Source organism: Condylura cristata, unplaced genomic scaffold, assembly GCF_000260355.1.
Source record: "Condylura cristata isolate star-nosed mole 26May11 unplaced genomic scaffold, ConCri1.0 scaffold00012, whole genome shotgun sequence".
NCBI lineage: Eukaryota > Metazoa > Chordata > Mammalia > Eulipotyphla > Talpidae > Condylura > Condylura cristata.
In genome coordinates this window covers 37,949,877-37,975,143 of record NW_004567113.1, presented here as the reverse complement: position 1 = coordinate 37,975,143, position 25,267 = coordinate 37,949,877, and the positions used below count along the sequence as shown (strand labels likewise).

Genomic DNA, 25,267 nt, shown 5'->3' with positions numbered 1-25,267 from the left:
TATAATAGATGGATACACTGTACCCCAAGATGTAGCTAAAAAATAATAACGATGTTCACATCGTTTCACATACACATGGCTTCAGCAAAATGGCATAAACACTGACATTCATAAAAATTTTAGGTAAAATGCTATCTCTTCAGAAAATAGCATTCAAAAATACCTGGACAAAAGAAACAACCCTGTGTTAAAAAATTTGTGATCAGAAGTAAAATTATCTGACCCTTTTATGTACCTAAAAATCACAAGATAAGGATAGCCTTGATCCACAGTTGAAGGTCATGGCTGTCTGCACACTAACATTGACATTTTCATGTGTCACTAAAAAGCTCGATCACACCACCTTCTGTTACACAGTAAACCTATCATCATACTGTATTTAGTATCCCTCCCACATACTCAAACTTCACAAGTGTGGCCAGATATGGGAGGGGTGGGGGTGGGGGTGGGGGGCTCTTAATGGAAGAGTTCATTTGCACAATGTGCCTGAACAGCTGTTTAGCAATAGAACAAAAAGGTTAGAGTCAATCTGCCTCATGCCATAATGAAATACCTCAGCTACCAAAATTTTGCAGAAAATATATTCAAAACACCTGTATTTTGTCTTTGATCATTTGAACGTTATTAAATATTACGAAGAACTTTCAAAGCTCGTCTATGGGTTTCTTTTATGTTTCTTTTATATTTTCCTTTTCACTCCTACTAACATATGTGTCAGGCACTAGCTCTATCCCTTTCAATGCATCATCCTACTAAGTCTTCCCCAAGAGGTCCATACTATTAGTGTTTCTGTGGAAGATGGATTCACTGAGCTTTAATCCAAAGTCCCACAGCTGTCAAAAACAAACTAAGAGTTTACCAGGTCGGGCTTCCCACCTTCTTGTCTAAGGTCTCTTGTACAAAAAGGAGTTTGTTTCATTCCCTATTTACTGACCAATTTATCTGCCTTAGTACCTTCATACATCCAAATGACCCAAACATATAAGCAAAGTTTTATTGTTACTTATATCTCCAAAAACATTAGAGATGAATTGCCAGGTAGGTGAATTATATTTCAAAAGAGCTGTTACTTTTTTTAAAAGGAAAAAAAATAAACTTAAGTATGCTAATAGCATCAACTCTATAATTACCCTAGCAATAGTTCATTATGGGCAGCATAGGTGAATTAAGCCCATAGATAAACCAAAACCCTGACTTGTAACTCATCTCTCAGATGTTTATAGATGAAACCCTTACTGTTACTAACTCTTTAAGATTCCTGTAACTGCCTCAAACTCTCCAGTACGGCTTCTCTCCTCTCTATCCTATCCAGAATACCAGTAATCTACAGATCACCCTTATATATTACCTTCATCATTGCAAATTCTATTCAAAAACCTTAATGGCTCTTTTCCCCTGCTACATTAAATCTAAATTCATCTGCCTAGTTTTCAGGGTCTTCCCTAACCCGTCTTCATCTACCTCTTTCTACTCAATGTGGACAAGCCAGCTCCTTAGTGTCCTAGGAACGGAACAAGACTTGTACTGGATGTTGTGCTATAATTAATTCCATTTTATTAACATGACATGTTCTCTCCATCACCTTCAAAGACCTTACCCTCCCCTTTCCCTGACTATTGCACTTTGCAGCCTCAGTTAAGACCAATAGTACTAGGATGTCAAAAGTCACCTTTGTTATCTCCAGTACTTAGAGGATGGGGCATAAAATACACTCAAAAAGTGTTTGTAGAATGCAAATCGTAACATGGTATGTCAAAATAATTATGTGGCACTTATTTTCTCTTTTCATACCAAGTATATTCATGTCACTAGAAATTAAAAGTAGGAGAATACTAAAAATAATGATTTCAGAGACTTTCCTCAATCTGAAGTAACCACTAAGTTATCAGATGCTCTCATGATCCTGAAACCATTTCAATATAGGAACCAATTCAAAAGACTCTGAGTTTGAGGATTAACAGAGTTGATTTTTGTTCTTATTATGAACCCTTCTAGGAGTTAACAATGCTAGAATCAAGAAGATGACAATTTTTTTTTCCCTAAGATGACAATATCATTCAAGGCTCTTCACCAAAAAGAGTATTATCTATATAGTAATTATCTACACTATTATGAAATCTTAACATTAGAACCCAATTACATTTTTTGTTTCCCAACCAATCTAAACAAACTAAACAAATATATTTAAGTACAAAAACAATCATTTTCTTAAAAGCAAACACTAAAATCTTTATTGTCATAAGAGAACATAAGGAATTCAGCACCTCTATACTAGATTAGAAATCAAAAATATGGATAATCATTCTACACCTACATTATGACTTCAGCATGCGAGATAAAAAAAACTTGAATAAAAAAATTTTAAATAATTGAAAAATACTTCTAAAAATGATTAAAGAGCCTCAATTTACATATTCAATTATGAAGCACTTCAAAAAAAATAGGCCCTTATCAGATAGAAAAGGCCAAAGATTATAATATTCTCTGATAAATATAATTCAACAAAGCAAAAAAGGCAGAAATTTAATTCACAGTGAAGGAGACCCATCAGACACTAAAGGAAGCACAAGAACATACTGCTTCTCTCTAAAACATTAAATATATTCAGTATCCCTACCTGTTTCTGAAATGTACGTGACAGGATCTTGTCGGAGAATTTTGCCAGGTTTAGAAGACAATGGTAATTTTTCTGGTTGCTTTTTAGTGTTTCTTATCTGCACTGTCTCCTCTGGTTCTGAATCTATATATAGGATGAAAACAAAACTTTGAAAAGAAAGTTTCAAAATGGTTTTAAAATGCTGTTAGCCAATTCCTCAAGGTTCCTTTCTTCCCCCCCAGTATTTCATGAGTTCTCAAAGGTTACTTCCACCCAGTGTTAAGGCCTTTAATTAGGTCTCTATTGATGGTCTCACGAATTCAGTGGTTTAAGACAAACTATCTTAGAATTCAGGAGGTCAGAAATTCTACACAAGTCTCAGCGGGTTAAAATCAAGATGTCACCAGGGCTTTGTGCCTTGCTGTATACTCTAGGAAAGAATTCACTCCTTTGCCTTTTCCAGTTTCTAGCAATTGCCAGCATTCTTTGGCTCATGTCCCCACTCCATCTTCAAAGTCACAGCTGTGGCAGAGTACACCTCATGCTGCTTATCCTTGTTTTCTTCTTCCACAGGCATGCACTCTCTACTCTTTTTCTTCTACTTCCTTCTTCCTCATGAAAACATTGAATCCACCCAAAAAATCCAGGATAACTTCCCAATTTAAGGTCATCTGATCAGCAACCTTAATGCTACCTATAACTTGCACTTCCCTTTGCCATGTACCTTAACTTGTTCCAGGAATTAGGTATAAACATTTAGGGGATGACCACAGTCCCACTGAACAGAGCACTGAAATATAACACAGGACAAGTGTGCACACCTAAGATAGTGCCTGGTACAACATAAGAGTTTCATGAACTTCAATCCTTCCTCTTCCTCTGCACCATGCATTTATAATTCCTGTCACATACTGTTGTAAATTTTACCTAACAATTAAATTTCTAGTTTCCCAAGCAATGAAAAGTCCTGGGGAACAAGGATGTGTACTTCTTTCATATTCCTTATAGTACACAGTCACAAAACTCACAAACACCTAAATACTTTTAGAACCCAATCAGAACCTTGGCTGTCACTGTCAAAACTCTAATCTAAATCCTGACAAGCTTAAGTGCTTCTTAATTACATGTTTAATCTTCAGAACTCACACCAGATGATCTCCACAAAAATATAACCTAAAACTTTTACTTATACCATTATTCTAATATATCATTAAAGGCAAGCAGAAAAACTTATGTTCCCTATTTAAAAGTATTTTCAAAGAGAAGTTTTTAAGTTGTGTTTGCTCCCCTTAAATGCAACCCAAAAAAATGACCAAATTGAAAGCACAAAAATTAAATTTTAAGATTTTTCTAAAGCAATAATCTAAGGCACTATTTTTCAAATTCATCTCTAAAAGCCTCAGCTAGAATAAAATTATCAATTTTTAAACTAAGTTTGAGATATGCTATATTCTTTTATTTTTTGCTTTTTAAATTTTCTATTATTTTAATTTTATATATATATTTTAGCATTTTCATACAATGCTTTATCATCTCGTGTACAGTCCCCCCAAAATTCCTACCACTAATTCACTCATGCACCATCAGTATAGTCCCTTGTGTACTTCCCACCACCGTTTTGATCCAATTTCCTCATTTGTCTCTGGATTATAGTTGCCTGCTGATTTTCTTTTAATTTTATTATCATTACTGCCCCCCCTCCGTCCCGTATTTGGTTCCCCTACAATTCCTCCTACAAGAGAAACCATCCAGTATTTTTCTTTTTCTTTCTGGCTAATTTCACTGAGGAGAGACAGGCGGTATTCTATATTTTCCTATGAACAAATCTTTAATACAGCAACACATTTAGACTCTGATAAGCTGTGCAATATAATAAAACTGTTTAACTTTACTGAGTATAGAGTGCTCTTTTCACAACAGCTGTCACAGGGAGCTATGTGTCTCAGAACATGTTTGGAAAACTGTTCTAAGGAACATAAAGTAATTTTAAAATTTTAAAGCTCATCTGAAGAAATATTACCTGAATCATAAATAATCCTCTTTTTCTTGTTTGGCTGCTTCTGTTTAGAGTCATCTTCTTTACAAGAACTGTTTACCTATAAACATCACAGTGTAATTAGAAGACAAAGAAGCACACGTTAGCCATTTTTTCTTCATTAGACTTTATTCAGTGGTTCTCAACCCAAAGGAATTTTAGCACCTTAAGAGACATTTTTGATCATCGTATCTGGAGTGTGGGAAAGGGTATTACTGGCACCTAATTGCCAGTAATTAGGGATCTACTAAATCCTGTAGTGCACAGGACAGTCCTCCACAACAAAGAATTTTTCAGCCTAAAAGGTTAATAAGTTTAAAAAAGAAAGAAAAAAATAGCCCTGAATACTGCATTAGAAGGTTATATTATTATTCAGTTCTACTATCAACAATAATCTATGTATAACAAACAAAATGATGTCAAATGCTTCTTGAAAATGAAAGAGACCCATGGGCTCTCCCTGGTGGCACAAGGTGTTAAAGTACTTCATTAGCCACTACAGCGTGAGTTCAATCCCCCACCAGAAAGGTGACCCACATGGTGTGGCAGGTCTCACCTGACCAGCCCACTATTCCCCTCAGCAGTCTATTTCAGTAGATCTGCCTGTTCCACCTCCCATTCTGTCTCTGGTAAATCCTCTCACCCACCACATCTATGGCCTGCACCCCAGTTCTGTAAGCATAAATAAAAAAATCTTAAAAAAAAAAAAAATGAAAGAGACAAAAATAAAAGCTAGGCTCTCCCTGGTAGCACAGCAGGTTAAAGCACTGCACTAAGAAGCTTAAGCCACTTCCGCATGAGTTCGAACCCCGCCTGTCCCTGAGGTGAACGCATGGTGTGGCAGACCTCTCCTGGCCCGCCCGCTGCTCCCCTCAGCATTGTATCCCAGTAGATCTGCCTGTTCTGCTCCCTACTCTGTCCCTGGTGAATCCTCTCACCCTCTGCATCTTTGGCCTGTACCCCAGTTCTGTATGAATAAATAAATCTTTAAAAAAATAAATTAATTAAAATAAAAACTAGAGTTGTGGGCTCGTCAATACCCAGTACCTGCTGGAAACTAGGTAAAGCCAAGGCAAGAGGTATTATTTAATTTTTTAATTATAATTCACATCCCTGCATATTCAAAAGGCTTTATATCCTGTAACTTATACATCATATTTACAACATAGTCAAATTTTCCCAAAATCAAGAAACAGCAAAAAATTTTAAAATAAAAACTGTAATCAATTATAAGGTAGAAGTATATTTCTATCCATTATAATAAAACTTCAAAAATATGGGAACAATCAGTTAGTAAGAAAGTAAGACGAATGAATGAATGAACTAGAGGACAGAGTAGAGCCAACTATAATAACTCAAAAGCAAGAGAAGCAGGTATCCCAGAAGGAGATCAGCTATTTAGGAAGAGTCCCAAATTCTACCAATAAACGTAGCCCAAAGCTGTAGCCACTACTAAACTTTGTATACAAAAACATCTCCAAGTGCCCAGGCAAGGACTAAAGAAAAAGATTTTGGCTGCTGACCATCACAAGGGAAACAAGAGTTTAGATTCTGGGTTCAGCCAAGCTGCCTACTAAACCAAAAGAAATATTACTCTTTAGGCAAATATACAAAATCCAAAATTTCTACACTGCTACATTTACACTGTCCAAGGTAAATTCAAAATAACTATACATGTAAAGAAATAGAACTGTGATAGTTAACTTTATGTATTGACCTGACTTGGCGACAAGGTATCTAGCTATTTCATCAAGCATTATTTTGGGTGTTTCTACAAGAGTATTTTTGGATAGATATAACACTTAAATCAGTAAGTAAAGCAGATTTCAACTACCATTCTCCTCCACCAATATGGGTACGCCTCATTCAATCAGCTGAAGGTTTGAGCAAAACAAAAGGTTGACCCTCTCCCAACTAAAGAATTCCTCCTCCTATCTGCCTCTCAAGCTGAGACATCAGCCTTGGTTACCTTTGGATACCAATGTAAACATCTCTCCACCTTCAGACTAGAACTAGACTATTGGCTCCACTGGTCCACAGGCTTTTGGACTCAGATCTGAATTATGCATACACCATCAGCTATTCTCACTCACTGCTGACATAAGTCCTGGGAGTAGTCAGTCCCTATAATCAAGAGTCAGTTCTTTGTAATAAATCTACACACCCACAAACTCACATCCCAATTGGTTTTCTTTTGAAGAACTAATGGCTAATACAGACTACTGCCCAATATTGATTCTGTAACTGAAAAGAGATGCTATACCAAATACCTAAAATACAAAGGATATTGTATATTGGTAGGAGAGAAGTCATTCTAAGATTCATGTTAGAAAAAGTCTAGACTAAAGACATGGGGGGAAACTGTATTGTTATTACAATATAAAACAAAACAAAACAGACAACTATAAGACAGAGATAGCCTATGGGGAGGGGGTCAGAGAGGAGTCAGGAGGAAGGAAGGAAGGGAAGGAGGGAGGGAGGGAGGGAGGGAGGAATGTGGGGAACTGTGGTGGTGATAGGCAGGTAAAGGGGGGGAGAGGGGAAGTAAACATTATTTTAAAACAATAATGTAAATAGATAAACCAATAAAAAATTCTACACTGCCAATAAGAGATTAGTGATAGAAATACAGATGTTAACAATCTCAGGGAGAAGAAATAGAGCCAGCAAACAAGTCATCATATTAAAGAATACACAGATCACCATAAACAGAATGGTGGTACAGTGATAATCATTCAAGGCCATTCTCATAAGGTCTCAGACAGAGAGATTACTGAAACTGGAGGAAAATGGTTCTGTTATAAAATGGCAAAGAACTTGGTTGAGTTGTATTCTATGACTCTGAGAAAGAACTTCTAAATGATGAAACTGGATATTTAGCTGAGATTTTTTTTAAAAAAAGATTTATTTATTTGTACAGAACTGGGGTACAGGCCAGAGATGCGGAGGGTGAGAGGATTCACCAGAGACAGAGTGGGGAACAGGACAGGCAGATCGACTAAGTACACTGCTGAGGGGAGCAGCGGGCGGGGCAGGAGAGGTCTGCCACAACATGTGGTCACCTCGGGGCAGGCGGGAACTGAACTCATGCAGAAGTGGCTTAAGCTTCTTTGTGCTGTGCTTTAACCCGCTGCGCCACCAGGGAGGGCCTTAGCTGAGATTTTTTAACCAAAATGGTAGAAGATATAACCTGAGTCATCCTGACTACAGTTATATGCCAAGAGAAGAGAAATAAACTGAAATACTAAGCTAGAAGAAATTAGAACTTAAAAGATTTAGAAAATTCTCAGGCTATGAACACTGCAAAAATAAAGTGCTCTGAAGAGAACATCAAGGCTATGGCTGGACTAACAGTCATTAAAAACTTTATGGGGTTACACAACATTGCCAGATGGAAATGAAGGGCACAAAGTGAAGGAAGCTTGTCACACTTAATTCTAAAGACAAGACAACAGAGCAAGTGGGCTGCAAATGCGCACTATCAACTAACGAAATAAATAACCCTGAAAGGCCATTCAGGCCTCTCTTATTTCAACAGGAAGACAGCTTCCACCCAGAAGCCTTAAGGACCACTGTCCCTGTGGACCCAGAAGCAGAGCAGTGAGCCAAAGCAGAAGCCAAGCTTTATGAACTAGCAGAACTTGCCTTGTCAGATATTTTTTTAAAGATTTATTTATTTGCACATACAGAACTGAGGTACAGGCCAGAGGTGCAGGGGCAGTGAGAGGATTCACAGAGACAGAGTGGGGAGCAGAACAGGCAGATCAACGAAGTACACTGCTGAGGGGAGCAGCAGGCGGGTCAGGAGAGGTCTGCCACGCCATGTGGTCACCTCCGTGGCAGGCCGGGATCAAACTCATGCGGAAGTGGCTTCAGTTTCTTAGTGCGGTGCTTTAACCCGCTGCGCCACCAGGGAGGGCCCTGCCTTGTCAGATTTTAAGATGTGCATGGGATCTGTTACAACACTTTCTTCCTTCTTATGTCTATTCTACACCTATCCCACCACTTATATTTTAGAAGCACACAGCTTGTCTTGTTTCACAGGTTCACAGCTGAAGAGGAATTCTGCCCCTGAGTGGCTCATGCCTCAATCTCACTGGTGTTTGATTTAGATGAGATTTTAGACTTTAAACTTTAGCTAAGCTGCAATGAGACAAGATTTGGGGTTGGGGGGTGTAAGGGGGATCTTGTCAAGATAAATGTATTTGGTATGTGAGATGAACATGAATCTAAGAACTCATTAGCAGAATGTGTGTTTATATACTGAATTTATATACTAAACCCCAATTATGTGTGGCTGTATTTGGAGGAGTCTCAAAGGAAGTAACTAGTTAAATGAAATAAGGATGAAGACTTGATCAGTAAAGCTAGTGAGCTTAATATAAGCTATTGGAGTTTCCGTGCACATGTTATGTGTGCCTGCACTTTCTGTCTCCCCTATCCCTTTCCCTTATCTAAGCACCAAGGAAAGGCTATATGAGGGCAAGCCTGAAGGTAGTCAACTGCAAGCCAGAAAAAACATTCAACCAGAAACTAAAATGGCTGGAATCTTGATCATCAATGTCTAGCTTCTAGAAACATAAGAAAATACATTTTTTTAAGACACCCACTCTATGGTAGCCAAAGTCAACTAATACATGAGCTATAGCCTCAAGAGAATGGGCACTTCATGATAAACAATCCTGATATAGCTCTGCTGTTAGAATTACCATGTGATAGTTTTCCTTTTTTAAATTTTATATATATTTTTTACATTATTCATTTTGTACATTTTTTTCATCTCAGTTGTAATCTCCGTGGATTTCCCACCACCACTTCGCCCATGAAATAGAAGACATAAAGAAATGGAAAGAGATCCTTTCTCATGGATTGGCAGAATTAACACCATTAAAATGGCTATCCTTCCAGAGCAATTTATAGATTAAATGCTATTCCAATAAAAATTTCAATGACATTTTTCAAGAAATAGAAAAATACTGATGAAATTCATATGGAGCTACAAACAACATCAAATAGCCGAGACTCTTCTGAACACGAAAGGGAATGGAGGTATCACATGCCCAGACTTCAAACTACACTACAAAGCCGTAATAATTAAGTATTAGAAGTGTTGTGTAGACACAATACACATGGCAACCAGGACAAAGGGTAGGGACGTGCAAACAAGGTTCTAATGGAGTTGCATGGTTCTTACATTGTAAATTAAGTAGAAAAATATTAATGCAGAAATGTCATTTTAAAATAAACATTATCTCTTCACTTCTCTGAGACCCAAGGACAGAGCAAAACCTAAAGCTTTCCTCAAAGCCTTCTCTCAACAGGAACTCAGTACCACCCACCTGGGGTTCATGTCTCTAAGCAAACTTTGGCCTTAAAATACAGTTTTAACAACTAAAAAGGGCTCCTTCAGGAAAACACCAAGCTACAAATACAATAAACTATATTAATTAGAAAAAGTAAAATATTACTATTATTTTTCCCTGCTAAATGTACTGAAATCTTTATGAGACTCCCAAAATATTGCATCAAAGAAATGAGCTCACTCTACCTTTCACACAGTTCAAAATGTATCTGAAAACAGACCTTAATTTCCTTTATTCCTTTCTTTGCCTTTAAAGTTTCTTCAGCAGACTTTGTTTTCTCATTCCTCTTTACTGTTTCACTTACAAGCTTCTTCCCACTCGGTATAACCCCAAAGAATTTCCGAATATCCTAAAAGCAAAAAGGGAGATTTATGAATAAACATTAACTGCACAAAAATCTAACTTCAATTATAAAAAAAGGTCAGCTCTATATACACAATGGCTTACCCTGTACAATTTCTTCACAGTGAGGTAATTCCATCTGCACAGTAGTCTGCTTTTTTAAAAAAATATTTATTTTTATTTATTTACACATGCAAGAACAGGAATGCAGGGAGTGAGAGGATTCACCAGAGATGCAGGGAGCAAAACAGACTGACCTCCTGAAATACACTGTTCAGAGTAGCAGGTGAGGCAGGAGAGGTCTGCTGCACATGGTCTGGGATCAAACTCTTGCTACTGTAGCTGGTGATAGCTTGAGAGCACTGAGACTTAACCCTTGCACCATCAGAGAGGCCCCAGATTGCTTTCATTTGCAAAAATTAACTGATAAAGTTATCTGAGTTAGAAATAATTTGCCTAGTAAAAAGTAATGTTAATTCTCAGAATCTGGCCAAAGTGGAGCAAAAATAAGCAAGTAAAATTTTTGTTAACAGCACAATCACTAAAAGGTGCTTCTTGATCATGCCTGCACATAGTCATCATGGTCTTAAAACCATAAGGAAAACAAAGAATGCAAGAATGTAATCCTTATCTGTGGGATTCCTTTGTTTAATTACTCCAGTTTAAGAGGAGGGAAAAGCTCTCATAAACCTAATATTTAAGACTTTAATAAATAAGAACCTTGAAATTACTTTCTAAATCCTAAGAAAAAATGCTTATCACAATATTTGCTTAACCATTCCACTTGTGTTATTAAACTGTAGAATTCAAATTACACAATGAAACATTTATAACTTAAATCAGTTTTTTTATCCATTACATATATGTTCTTTCCTATCCGTAAATTTTGGCTTTGAAGAAACTGATATAGAATCCACGAAAAGAAACTCTTAAAATCAGAAAGGCTTTGTTTGACTTAATGCTCTCAACCTGTGTGACCCTGGACAAGTTAATTTAGCCGAATTTATTTTCTGATCAAGAATATGAGACTAAAAATACTTATACATTGTAGGAATTAACTATGTACCTATACAATTTTGGTTCAATAAAAAGTTTCCCTTCAGCTTAATTATGAAGAATTACCCTTTATAGCACTGAAACCTTTCCATTTACAATTATCTCTGCTCACGGGCATTAAGTATCTCAGAATAATGAGAACTTCAGGTCTGAATTCCAAGTAACTGGGTTCAGGAGCCAGTTGGACATTTTCTTTTTTTTTATTCTTGATGGTTACAATCCTGAGTTTTCAGTCCTTTTTACCTGTTCCAATCTATTTATTGTAGAGTTTGTGAAAGTACTTTGTGAAATTTAATAAACAATTATTACCTCATCCTGGCAGTACATATCACACTCTTAAAATGTAAAAAATACCACACAAGTGTGTTATGCAAACACACTTAACCATACATGCAGACACAAACAAGTCGATGGCTAAGCCAATAAACAGAGCAGATTAAAGGGGCACAAACATGTTAAATTGATTTAAAAGTTTAAAGACTTCCCTGGTTTCACTCCCTCATTTGTAAATTTCCTAATATAAAAAGTCACAAGTCCATCCTCATAAAAATCTGTTAAAATTCTGAAAAATACTGTTTATGAAATGGTAGTTCAGCTATGAAACTGAGGTATTTGTGTCAGGTGCAAAAGAAAAAGACAACAAAGAAAGCTAGACTTCTGTATAACTTGCAAAGCACTAAGTTTGAGGCTAACCACTGAAAGAAATGCGAATTTCACATTAGAGTTTCGCTTCTGAAATTACCCAGTGATTTCTACTCAAACAACAGTGACTACATAAGCGCACATACAGGCATGCACAGCACATGCACTGTGGAATACCAAAACTGCAGGCTCAAGTCAGTGATGGCCCGCGTTAGTACCACAAATGCTTAAAACCACAAAGGGATAGAAAACAAAACAGATAGGAAACAGAATTGCTGGTAACACTGAGCTGACTTCTTTCTGCCATCCCGCCATTCCTCAGCTTGTTCCAACCCTTCCTTCCTTCCTATCAGCAATTCTACTCACATTCAGTCTTCCCCTCTCCTTTTATTCTACCTTACTCCCCACACTTCACTGCCTCCGACCTTTATACTCTCATGGCAGAAGAGGTAAACAAATTACAGTATCCTGACTAACTCAATATACAGTAAAAATCTAAACTTCCATGAAAGAATTGTTATCAGAATTAGTCCTTTTACAATTATCGTCAGTGTGAGCAGCCATTTGTATATAAATACCTAAAAGGTAAAGGTCACCAATATTTGGCCTTAATTTCTATCATGATTTCACCTAAGTCTTCAATTAACATTCCTTATGCAGTTGTCAAGGTTTTCAAAGATTTCATGAAATGCAGAAAAACAAGTCGAGTGTAGTGATTAGTATACTACTAAACAATGATCTAAATCATACTCTTACCTGCACAGAATAACCCTCTCTATCCATTTAACCAACAGAAGGAACAAATTTTCAAATTTGTTTTTTAATCATGACAAAGGGAAGGTCTTCTAAGCAGAATATGAAGAACCACCCCTAGACAGATTTGACTACTAAAAATAAAAGATGCCCAAAACTGGGCCCTCCCAGGTGGCGCAATGGGTTAAAGCACCATGAAGCTACAGCAGCCACTGAAGCACAACTTTGATCCCCAAACAGGAAGCTGACCCACATGGTGTGGCAGACCTCTCCTGACCCACCCACTGCTCTCCTCAGCAGTGTTCTTCAGTACATCTCCCTGTTCTGCTCCCCATTCTGTCTCTGGTGAATCCTTAAGCCCTCTGACCTGTACCCCAGTTCTGTATGCACAAATAAATCTTTAAAAAAAAAAAAACACCAAGTTAAAATGTAAACAACTAACATGAAAATATCTCCATATTCTATGTAAAAGGATTTCCACAGTCAAGATAACTTGTAAGGAAAATGATTAAAAACTAGCCGTAGGGGCCCTCCCTGGTGGCGCAGCGGGTTAAAGCACAGCACTGAGAATCTAAAGCCGCTTCTGCATGAGTTCAATTCCCGCCTGCCCCGGAGGTGACCACATGGTGTGGCAGACCTCTCCTGACCCGCCCGCTGCTCCCCTCAGCAGTGTACTTCGTTGATCTGCCTGTTCTGTTCCCCACTCTGTCTCTGGTGATGCTTCTCACCGCCCCTGAGCCTCTGGCCTGTACCCCAGTTCTGTAAGCACAAATAAATAAATCTTTAAAAAAAAAAAAAAAACTAGTCGTAGGAAAATAAAAGAAATACAAATAACCAATTGACATAAGAGACTCAACTTTGCAAATAATAATCAGATAAAACCTGAATATTTTCCCTAAGATTTATTGCCCAGACTCATCAAGAATGTGAGGAAGCAGACTCAGTGATGGGAAACCCACGGGGATTAAAATTAAGATGAAAAAAAAAAAAAAGTACAAAATGATGTAAAAATAAACTATTATATTATTTAAAAAAAAAAAAAGGAATGTGAGGAAGCAAGCTTATGCGCACTACCCTGCTCGTAAGACTAGAAATTGGCATAACCTTTGTATAGAACAATCCAGCAATACTGTGGCAAAAGACACAGGCAAAAATTACATAAAAGTTTAAAATTTTGGGCCACTCTAGTGGCACAGGGGTTAAAGTCTCAGTGCTATGAAGCTATCACCAGCAACAGTATCAAGAGTTGGATCCCCACCAGGGAGCTAACCACATGGCACAGCAGACCTCTCCAGTACTCCCTGCTGCTCCCCTCAGCAGTGTATTTCAATAGATCTACCAGTTCTGCTCCCCACTGTCTCTGGTGAGTCCCCTTACCCACACCCCACCCCACTCCCACACCTCTGGCCTACATCCCAGTTCTTGTATGCATAAATAAATAAGTCTTTAAAAGTTAAAATTTTATAAGCCAGAAAGAAAAGGAAAATACCGGATAGTTTCACTCATAGGAGGAATATAAAGGGCTGGAGGAGAAAATAATAATAATGGACACCTATATACCAGAGACACTTTATGGGGGTGGAGCAGGAATGGAATCAAAAATGGGGGGCGGGAAGAAGTACACTGGACTATGGTGATGGCACAGGGTGATTTGGTGATAGGAAGCCTACAAGGATTACAACTAAGATGGAAAAAGGCACAAAATGATGTAAAAATAAACTTCTTTTAAGTTAAATTTTAATAGAGACAGCTGATAAGTTGTTCATTCTTTTGTTTAATTACAGCCTCTCCTCATGATGCCACATGCCTGAGAGGATCATGTGAGGATTAGAGGTGGCACCCAAAAGCTCCAGAGTAGAAACTGGTCCTCTGACTCCCAATCTGATTCATTGTTTTACACTAGACTATGGCTGTCCCGTGACTGTAAGGATCTATGCAAAAGCATCCGGACCCCACAATCAGCATTGATCCTGTGGGGTCAACGATTTCTCACTGATCCTGTTTGTAGTAGGCACTGTGCCAGGGACTCAACACAAACAGGAAGATGTCCTGATGAAGCTACCTGGGAGACAAATTAGTATCTGAAGAATTACATACAAAACTGTGCTAAGACAGTTATCACAAGACTTTGAGAGCACCACAATCATCTAACACAGGATCCTTCCAGAATGCTTCCCAAGAGACTCAACACCTGACCTGGATCTAAAAATGATTAGGAGATGATAGAAATATGTCTGAATACAATCTCAAAATTTTCATATACAGATTTCTCTAATCTTACACTGTTTCCTAATTAATAACAGGGCCAGCACCTCAGGATTAATAAATGCCTAATTAGTATTTATTAAACATGGAGTTTTATTCGGAACTTCAAACTTGGGCTCAGAAGAGAGGTTCTTTATTAAAATGAAACTCACAGATTTGTCTAAAGATAGTGTATTAAAAGAATTTTTAATGGGATATTTTTTACCATGCCTATATTCCTTTTTAAGAAATGTTTTTGGTTGTTTAATTAATTTTAAGTGGGTATTAACACTGTGTATTAGCTGTGAGGTAAAATATAGCTGATCTCCTATAATTTACCCTTGTAACATGGTACTTGTCATAATATTGTGGCTATAAAAAAACGAAATACTTTCACTTCTAGTAGGAAACTTCCTCTTCTTCATAGTTGTTTTTAGCCATTCAAATTATTTTATAAAACCAAATATATAAAACTAAATCCATTTTATAAAAATCATATAAGTGATGTGAATGACAAACATGCACATACCTCAAAAATTCCTGAGGAAGACACCAATGAATGAAATACAAGAATGGCCTGAAGAATCCTTAAACAGCAACAACTAAGAAGAATTTTAAGGACCTTTATCAATTTGCTCCATTCAACAAATATTTACTAAGACTCTGAGAAGTGAGAAATAAAACCATGATGGTCAGTTTTCTCTGTCTTTGCTTTTCTTGATTCTGTTTACCTTACAAGAAAAACAAGAGTTTGCAAAACTGGGACAAAAAAACATTCCTACCCATTTCAAAAAAGTGGGGAAAAAAGACATCTAATCTTTCATAAGTTGACAAGTTGTATGTCAGAGCAGAAGTATTCACTGTCTTCATGATAACATGTAGCCTAGACCAAAAACAGCCATCGAAGATGGAACACACCTGACTCATAAGATGGACAACATTCAACAGCAAGGGGTACTCAGTCCGATTAAATTCTGGGGTGAGAGGCTAGACATTGGGTTATAACTTGAAAAAATACACTGGTGTTCATAAAGCCACAAAACATTCCATGAAAATTGTTTAGCCTCAATTCATAGATTAGAAAATTATAAATGCCAACAAGACATTCCCTTTAATAGTTCTGACATCTAATATGCTTGTCACTGTAAGCAAAAAAAAAGGATTTCTTACATTTTCACTAAGTGTAACAGTCCTACAACACTGTTAAAGAATGAAAAGAAAGCAAATTTTGTCACAGTGTCCATTTATTTTTGAGGAGTACTGGATTTATGAAAGTAAACTGGTGAAAGCCATGTTACAACAGGATCACAGCACTGCTCTGGGGGTAATGTCGCACAGGAAACCACAAAATGAAAGGTGTCCCCTAAAGTAGGCAATGCAGTAGCTCAAATTCCAATATATTCGAACTTATTAGAAAAATTTTCAAAGGCTAACCCTCATGCTTTATGTGTATTTAATTAAACCTTATGCAATTTTCAATTAATTATTGAAATAATTATAAATTAGTAAATGAATTACATATGCTAACTTCTTTAAAGTGGCATCTCTCAGTTTCATTCACACTTTGAGGAAATAATTATTTTCCCATAATAATCCACATTGTTTACGTGGATTTTAAAATTTTTGATGTCTAATGTTTCAATTGCCTTAACAGATATTATATTCATTATATTCACCTCTACCCTCTTAGGTACTTCTTATATAGTTAGAGACACAAATGTTCTCAGTTTCTATGTATCCTTCTAGAGGATCTTAAACATCTTGAATCAACTATGTATATAATTTTTCTCTCTTCTTCTATGTAAAATAGTAGCATACTTGCTTATTGTACTGTGCCTTGCTTTTTTCATTCAATTACCTTGGCATAGTTTCATACCAGAGCATCATCTTTCCCTTTTTAAAAAATAGCTACATAGTATTCCAATTTGTGGATATATTATTTTATTCCCTTATTGGTAACTTTAATTGGAAAATATCTAAGAAAAAAAATGCAGTCCTCAGGGCAATAGCTATTAACCTTGCATCTAAGGAAGGCCTTCAGAAGATATGTAAATACCCTAAAATGATATGCATGTACCCTACTCATTTCTGTGGGCAGAAAATTTGAATATCATTCGCCACATTACCAGATGCAGTGAAGCCCAAACTAAAGAACTACAGTATTAAGACATGAACAGGAGTGTTCAATGAACTTCTGTTGAACAGAATTTTAGTCTCAGGTTTTACTTACTTTTGTATGACACATACACACTAAATCAAATACCAATATAATTAAAAATTCTTACCCACTTTTATAGAACATCAACTGCTGTTTCCCATTAACAAACAGCAAATTGCCCAATTTTCTGAGAAGGGTTTTACTTTTCATTTGCATTGTGACCATTAAACAACAACAACAAAAAAAAACTTAAATATGTGAAGATCAAATGATCACAGTTTACTCTATGTAAACTTTCCAGAAACTCCTTCCTGAGAAAATTAGGTCATTGGTAATCCTGTATTTGTATGATACCTAGCACACACCAGGCACCAGAAGTCTTACATATTATACTGATTAAGCCTCAAGACAATCATTTAAGTTATATTCCACCCCGTCCCCTTTTACAAGGAGGTTTAAAAGTGGTTAAGCTATTTACTTACCCAAAACCACAAAACTATTAAATGGCAGAGCAAGACGAAAACACTGCTTTACTGTTTTCACTTTCAAGCCTCCAAATCTTATCAACTTTCCACAGTACCACAGTGCCTGAAGTCCAACATGTAAGGAGGATCACTTTAGGGGGGCAATAATGTAGTGTCAGAAAAACCTAGGTTCTAATTTTTCGTCAATATTAGTTGTATGACAAAACTGCTTAAGACTCTCAAAGCCTCCTCTGCCATTGCCCTAAGTGGACTGCTGTGTGGTTTAAATGAGAAAAGGTGTGTAAAAAAAAAAAAAAAAAAGCTCATATAATTGATGTGATGCTACTTCATACCAGGTGCCTAATATTACTGAGAAGAAACACAAAAGGCTGCAAGGTTTCCCCATGGGGTATAAAAATCTCCTCCCCCGCACTTTGGCATAAGTCAAGTAAGTTAAATAAATTGAGGGTAAAGGGGAGTCTGGCTTAATAGAACACTATGAATTTCCCTTTTATTTTTTTTTCTCAAGTTTTTCAAAGTTGTCAGTCATTTACATAGTTATATAAAGGGGGGGGAGCTTAACATCACATATCCATGTTGTCCTTTAAATTAAAATATAGTATCTATTGACATTCTTGTATGAATGTGTTGACTCCATAATTATTTCATTCTCAATTTAAAAGCTTTACGAAGAGTTATGCACAAAGGGTTGTGTGTGGGTGTTTTTAAGATTAACTTTAGGTGATAAGTGATGACAGCTGTCAAATTTACTACATCTGTTTCTACCCACTGTGGGTTCTTTTCGCCCTAGTAAACTGATTATTCCTTTGAATTCCGTGAACCCATCTAAATATCCTCCCCAAGCCCTCAAGGTATAAAAGAGCTATGTATGTGCTCAGCGTTTCGCGGAGTTATTAATGAAATTGAAGGCCCAAGAAAAGTTGGCCAGAACAGAAGTGTATTACACTCTTCTCCCTCGTGACCCAAAGCTTGAAACCAACGCTTTAAGCAGCACTCAAACAAGGCTCCCAGCAACGCTGAAAAAAGAAAACTAAGCTGCGCTCCAAACCACCTTCATTCCTTTCCTTCCTCCCTTCCCCCCCAAAGCAGAAAAAAAGTAAAATTGTCGCGCAGCACCAAAAACTCTGTGCTCACGCTGCTGCCGAGAGCTGGAAGCTGCGGTCCAAGGAAAGCTGAGGACCAAAGCTAGGTTCGGGCTACCTGTACCCTCACTCCCCTTCGGAGCCGACATCCTCCCCCCCACTCCGTGCCAGCAGAGCTAGGTCCACACCTAGCCCGCACATTCTCCCAAACCCCGAGCTGCACAGTCTGCCAAGGAGCTCACCATCGCAGCCCGAGGACTAAGGCGCGGGCTGGCAGGCCGGCCGGCTGGGGAATCCGTTACCGGGGCTCGGGATCCATTCGCGCCAACAACTTCTCCCGCGAAGTGGAAGGAGGTGGGGGCAGCGGCGCCCGGTGATGACGTCAGGCGCACGCAGTTCTCTTTCAGCCCCGCCCAAGGCGGGAGGAGCGACATGCGCCCAGGTGCCGCCCGGGACCCGGGCGGCCGCTGTCATCGCGAGGAGCCTCGGGGTCCTGGCGCGCGCAAATTTGAGCTTTGGCTTTTGGCGCGGGCGCCCGCGTGGAAGGTCCGAGATTGATTTGCTCGGGAGGCGGGCAAGCCAACTTCCTCCCGGCTACGGGTCGGAGAGAGCGCTACACTACAGTAGCAGCTTCCGGTGGTTCTACAATGCGCAGTACCAGACACATTTCAAATCTACATTTCACATATTACGTTTGAACATCTATTCTGAAACCAGATTTTCACCAAATGATACTTACCCTGATCCTTATTATTTTTTCAATGTTTGACCCTCGATATTGGTCTGTCGTTTACCATTAAGTGGAAGCCCCATTAACGGGAGGCCCCATCTAAAAACCACCAGGCTAACCAAAAGACTATTTTCTATCATTTCAAAGCAGAATCGATTTTATAAAATCATTTAATCGTCACCACCAAATGAAAAATATGTGACTCAAGCAAGCGAAGAGAACAGCTTGTTCCAAAGCTAAACCAGGTGGGAATCTAGACCTCCAAATTCCCAAACCAGAGGGGCTAAGCCCCTCAAAGAGCAATGGTGTGTGAAGTCAAGGCATAAACAAGGTGTGTCTCCATAGAAAAACAATGATCCTTAAAGCTTGGTAGTAAACAAGTTTTATATTAATAGATAAGTAACTGAATTGTAGAATGGAATGTGACATTTGCATACAATTTTAAGAGAAAACATGAGACCCTGCGGAGTTAAATGGGGAAACAATCTCTCCATTTTCCACTCTACTTTTAAAACCTTACCCACCCACCTCCTGTTGATCTTGCATGTAATCACACCGATATCTCTACAAAAAAAGATAGCAAAGCCTTCTGGAGTACAACAGAGACTAGGCTCAGTCAGCTGGTATTCATTAAACTCCCACTGTAATATGTGCCACGCATGCAGCAAATGGACATGCTAGTTTAACTTAACATTTAATCCCTACAATTTACACTGACTATTACCATTATGACCAGTTTACACAAGAAGAAACTATTACTTGAGAACAGGACTCAGGGGCGTCCTTGGTAGCAAGGGGTTAAGTCTCAGCACTATGAAGCTGTCCCAGCCACAGCAGCACTTAGTTCAACCCCTGGCCACAGAGCTCACCCACTTGGTGCAGGAGACTTCTGTCTCCCCACTGATTCCCTCAGCAGTGTATTTCAGTCAGTCAGCCTATTCTGCTCCCCACTCTGGCTCTGGTGAATCTTCTCACACCCTTGCGACGCTGGCTTATACCCCAGCTGTTGTATGCATAAATAAATAATTTTTAAGGATTTATTTATTTATGCATACAGAACTGGGGTACAGGCCAGAAGTGCAGGGGTGGTGAGAGGATTCACCAGAGACATAGTGGGGAGCAGAACAGGCAGATCAACAAAGTACACTGCTGAGGGGAGCATTGGGCCACCAAGAGAGGTCTGCCTGCCTTGTAGGTCACCTCCTGGGCAGGGATTGAACTCATGCTGAAGTGGTTTTAGTTTCTTAGTGCTGTGCTTTAACCTGTTGCACCACCAGGGAGGGCCCATAAATAAATTAATTTAAAAAAAAGAAACAAGGCCTCAATTGCCAATTGCACATGTACTTCTGTAGGCCCAGCGCCATGATATGCTGCTTGTACAACTACAGGCAAGTTACTGTGCCTCAGTTTCCTCATCTGTAAAATAAGGATAATATTACCATTCACATGGTTGTTACAGAACTGTTCCTGGCACATAAGCAGGTAACTGTTGTTGTTTTTATAAGTCAGCTATTATTCTTCTCATTATTATTATAGGTACTAACAAGGGAAAAGTCCACAAAATAAACATATCTACTCTACAGTTTTGCTTAGGAAAATGTTTGATTAGAAGGAGGAGTCATTAGAACTTTGAGAGATTTGTATGAACCTATTTTCCGGAAAAATGTACATAGCATGCCATCACATGTCATATTTGCCTATAATTTCAGAAAATCTAAGTCAATTTACAAGATTCACTTTGTTTAAGTAAAATACATAATAATTTTTTACATGTTGTTCACTTTATATTATGTTAACTCTGATTCTTTTTAGCAAGAAGTTGTGACTCTAAGAAGGTGGAAAGGCTTTGTAAGATTTTTTGTCAAATATTCTTAGGATTCTGCCCTTCTGATACTTAGTATTTATGACCAAAACAAAAAAGATAAAATTTCTATGTGTTTATTTCAAAATATGGTACATAGTTGTTTCCCATGGCAATGCTGTCTACTTTGAGTTTGTCCCAGGCAAAAGACCAGCATGTGTGTACCTTTCATATCTACGTGATCCTTCTTTGACAATAAGAATGCAACTACAAAAAGTCCTAGTTACTTACATGTCTTGGTATCAAATGAAAGACTTCAACAATACACCACCAGGAAATTGAAACATACAAAGAACCACAACAAACTATGCAGCTAACTTTCAGCTAGTTTTTTGAAAGGCATAGAAAAAATTCTTGTTAGTGATATAAACATCAGCTAACAATTCCTTGCATGCTTTCTTAAAAGTATTTTGATCAATAAAAAAGATAAAATCATGCCATTTGTGTCAACATGGATGGAACTGAAAGGAATTATGCTAAGCAAAGTAAGTCAGAAGGAGAAAGATAAATATTGGGTGGTGTCACTTACATGTGGAATATAGAAAAAAACAAAGAGTCAGGAAGACAACAAAATTTACAAGCTGCTAACAGGTCTGAGGCAGGGAAGAGGGAGAAAAGTCAAAATGGGAGGGCACAGTACGAGGGACTGTGGTGATGGTTTGTGGGTGCTTTGGTGGTGGGAGAAGTGTGCAACGACAGCCTAAGGGGGGAAATCAAATACTGCACAAAAGAGAACAATGATGTAGGAAAATAAATATACTTAATTATAAATAGATAATAAAAACTACTTAGGTCAAAATATCTTCCTCATATACTTCTTAGTCATTTTCTTGGCCCTTTGTAGTGTAAACAGTTCTCAAACCTGCTGATGAATAAATAGGACTAATATTTCATTTGAAGACTGAAAATGGTAACATATTACAGCAAATGGATAAACACTGCAGTTTCCTAAATTAAAGACATCTATTAGAAGTCTAAAATATTTACTAATATTTTCTTCTTTTAATAATAATTTGAAACCTAACACATTTTTAAGAAACATATTACCTGTTGGACTTGATTACCTGCTAGTCACTGGCTTTGTCTTAATCTTTAATAGAAAACAGTCCAGAGAAAACTTTGTCAACAAAGAAATTTTGTGCGTCAGGGGGTCTCTTACCCTCCTCCACTTGAAGATGCATTACTGGTGGAAAAAAGTTTACATCTCATGAAAAACCCTTTGCCCCAAAAGTTAGAACACTGACATTGACATATTTGTTAATTTATTATATTTCTAAACTTGTGAATAGTTGAATTATCCATGTAATAATTGACTCTCTTTCCACGATATATGCACAGTTAGTCGTTGTTCCCCTGAAATGACTAAAAACTGTATACTGGCTAGAAAGTGAATAATTTGAATTTTGGTCACCATTATTAAACCTAACTACTGCTGTGTATAAGTGGAAAACAATTGCAAAGGTTAATGTTAATGTCAGAGTTAGTGCCCCTGAGTTCAGTTAACTTACCTGCGTGATACAAATAACTTGGAGTTGTATCTGTGTGATACAAATAACCTGGAGTCACTTTGAAATTCTTCCCAGTCACACAATAGTTATATTATCTTTCATATAGACTTTTATAAGTCAACATAAATCAATAGAGTTTTTGCTGTGCAGCAACAAATGTGACTTTCTGCCCTCTGGATAAATATTAGCATGTCCTCCTCTGTCAGGGTTTATTGGAACATTTCACTTATAGAAAACAGTCTGTTAGGCAGCTTGCCTCTTCTGCATCTGTGATGACTACAGATCCAGACCGGTGATGTTGACCTTGTAATCCATTTATGAACATAATCATTAAGTCATAATCTGTCGCCATTAAAGTACACAAATTCTAATTTAGGAAATTAGGCACTAACTACACCATTTATCTTAATTCTTGGATGATATCCAGTTAACCTTCTTAATATGTTTATGCCTGAGTAATCTAAATTTATGTAAACTTCTCTGGTGGTTTTTATGTCCTGCAAATAATAGATTCTTCCAAGTAAATCAGTATCTTCACTTAGGTTAAAGAAACGTTGGCATTTAAAATGATACATATTAACAAAATACAAATAGAACTTTACTGTTGACATGCACATTTGATTCTATATAGGATGTATCTCAAATTATGGAAAAATTCCTTAAAATACTCACTAGCAATTTTAAGGGTGTGTACAGGCAGAATGACAGAAATGCCAGTAGCATTTTGTAGTGAAAGTAGATTTTATGATTTGGATAAGCTGTCGTCCTCCAACTCCTATAAATCAACTTTCCTAGACTAGAAACCTTAAAGAAAATGAATGATAAATGCAAAAAAAAGGAAAATGTTTTACACAGACACATAAATTAATTTTTCTAAAATTGATTGTCATAATGGACACACACTGAATATATTAAAGACCTTTGAATAGTGTATTTTCAGTGAAAGAATGGTATTATGGGGTTATATCTCAATAAAGTTATTTTTAAGATTTGTTTATTTATTCATACAGAACGGAGGTACAGGCCAGAGGTCCAGGAGCAGTGAGAGGATTCACCAGAGACAGAGTGGGGAGCAGAACAGGCAGATCCACGAATTACACTGCTGAGGGGAGCAGCGGGCTGATCAGGAGAGGTCAGCCAGACATGTGGTCACCTCCCAGCGCAGGGGATCGAATTTGCACTCAATGGGCTTCGGCTTGGCTCACTTGCAGTGCTGAGTCCTAACCCACTGCCCCACCAGGGAGGGCTCTCAATAAAGTTGTTTTAAAAGGAGTTAAAAGAGACATGGCTGGGAGAAAAGATTTGCAAGATTATATCAAACAAGGAATTTAATGTTTTATAATGAACTCTTTCCAATACATTAGGAAAAAACAAAAAACAGGAAATAAAGGCATTGAAAAAGCAACTCACAGGATAGGAAAAAATAGGAACAATGTAAATGTGATAAGATTAGTAATCACAGAAACACAAATGAATACAAATATGAAATGCTATTTTTTTATATATTGACCAAAAAAAAGAGGACCATTAATACCCAACATTGAGGAGAGTAGAGAAAATTGGCTCTTGTCCTGTGCTAGTGATAGAAATGTAAAGATGTCAATTGTCTTTTTGAAAAGGGAAGTTAGAAAATGTCCATGAACATAGAAAACACACACAGTCCAATTTTAGCTCTCTCTTGGATATCTCATTGTGCAACTATTAATTTAATTTTGTTAATTGCTTAATTATTTGTAATAGAAAAACCTAAATGTGTGCCCTTCCTGATTGGACAATGGGTTAAAGCCCAGCACTATCCACAGCCTCTGCAGCTCAGGTTTGATCCACCCAGCCAGGGAGGTGACCCACTGGGCATGGCAGACCTCTCCTGCCTCACCCACTGCTTTCTTCAGTGGTGTATTTCAGTTAATCCACCTGTTCTGCTCCCCACTCTGCCTCTGGTGAATCCTTTCAACCCCATATCTCTGACCTGTACCCCAGTTGCTGTATGCATAAATAAATAAATCTTTTAAAAAAGAAAGAAAACCTAAATGTTACCAGTAGGTAAAGTATGTTGTGCCTAATGGGATACTATGCACTTCCCTAGTGTCTCAAGTGATTAAAGTGCAGCACGATGAAGTTCTCTGCAGCCACTGCAGCACAAGTTCAATTCCCAGCCAGGGAGGTGACCCACATGGCGTGGCAGACCTCTCCTGACCTGCCCGCTGCTACTGTGTTTCAGTAGATCTGCCTGTTCTGTTCCCCACTCTGTCTCTGGGGAATCCTCTCACCCCTCAGCACCTCTCACCTATATAGCCCAGTTCTTATATGCATAAATTTTTTTAATCTGAAATAGTTTGATGATAAAACACTGCTTATCAGCAGATAACACTACTGTTTCAAGGCAGACTTTATCAGTAAATTTTTTTTTTT

General features: G+C 37.7%; 1 protein-coding gene across 2 annotated transcripts in view; it reads right to left on the bottom strand.

The window, feature by feature from the left end:
* Positions 1-19,131, bottom strand: part of RFC1 (replication factor C (activator 1) 1, 145kDa) — a 62,868-nt gene extending 43,737 nt beyond the window's left edge. For both annotated transcript variants that reach the window (XM_004681348.2, XM_004681349.2), the window contains exons 1-4: positions 18,999-19,131; positions 10,215-10,343; positions 4,617-4,692; positions 2,618-2,740 (exon numbers count right to left, since the gene is read on the bottom strand). In XM_004681348.2, coding sequence (XP_004681405.1) covers positions 2,618-2,740; positions 4,617-4,692; positions 10,215-10,343; positions 18,999-19,001 — 331 coding nt within the window. In that variant the 5' untranslated portion in view covers positions 19,002-19,131. The remainder of the gene's footprint in view (positions 1-2,617; positions 2,741-4,616; positions 4,693-10,214; positions 10,344-18,998) is intronic.
* Between the last annotated feature and the right edge of the window lie 6,136 nt (positions 19,132-25,267).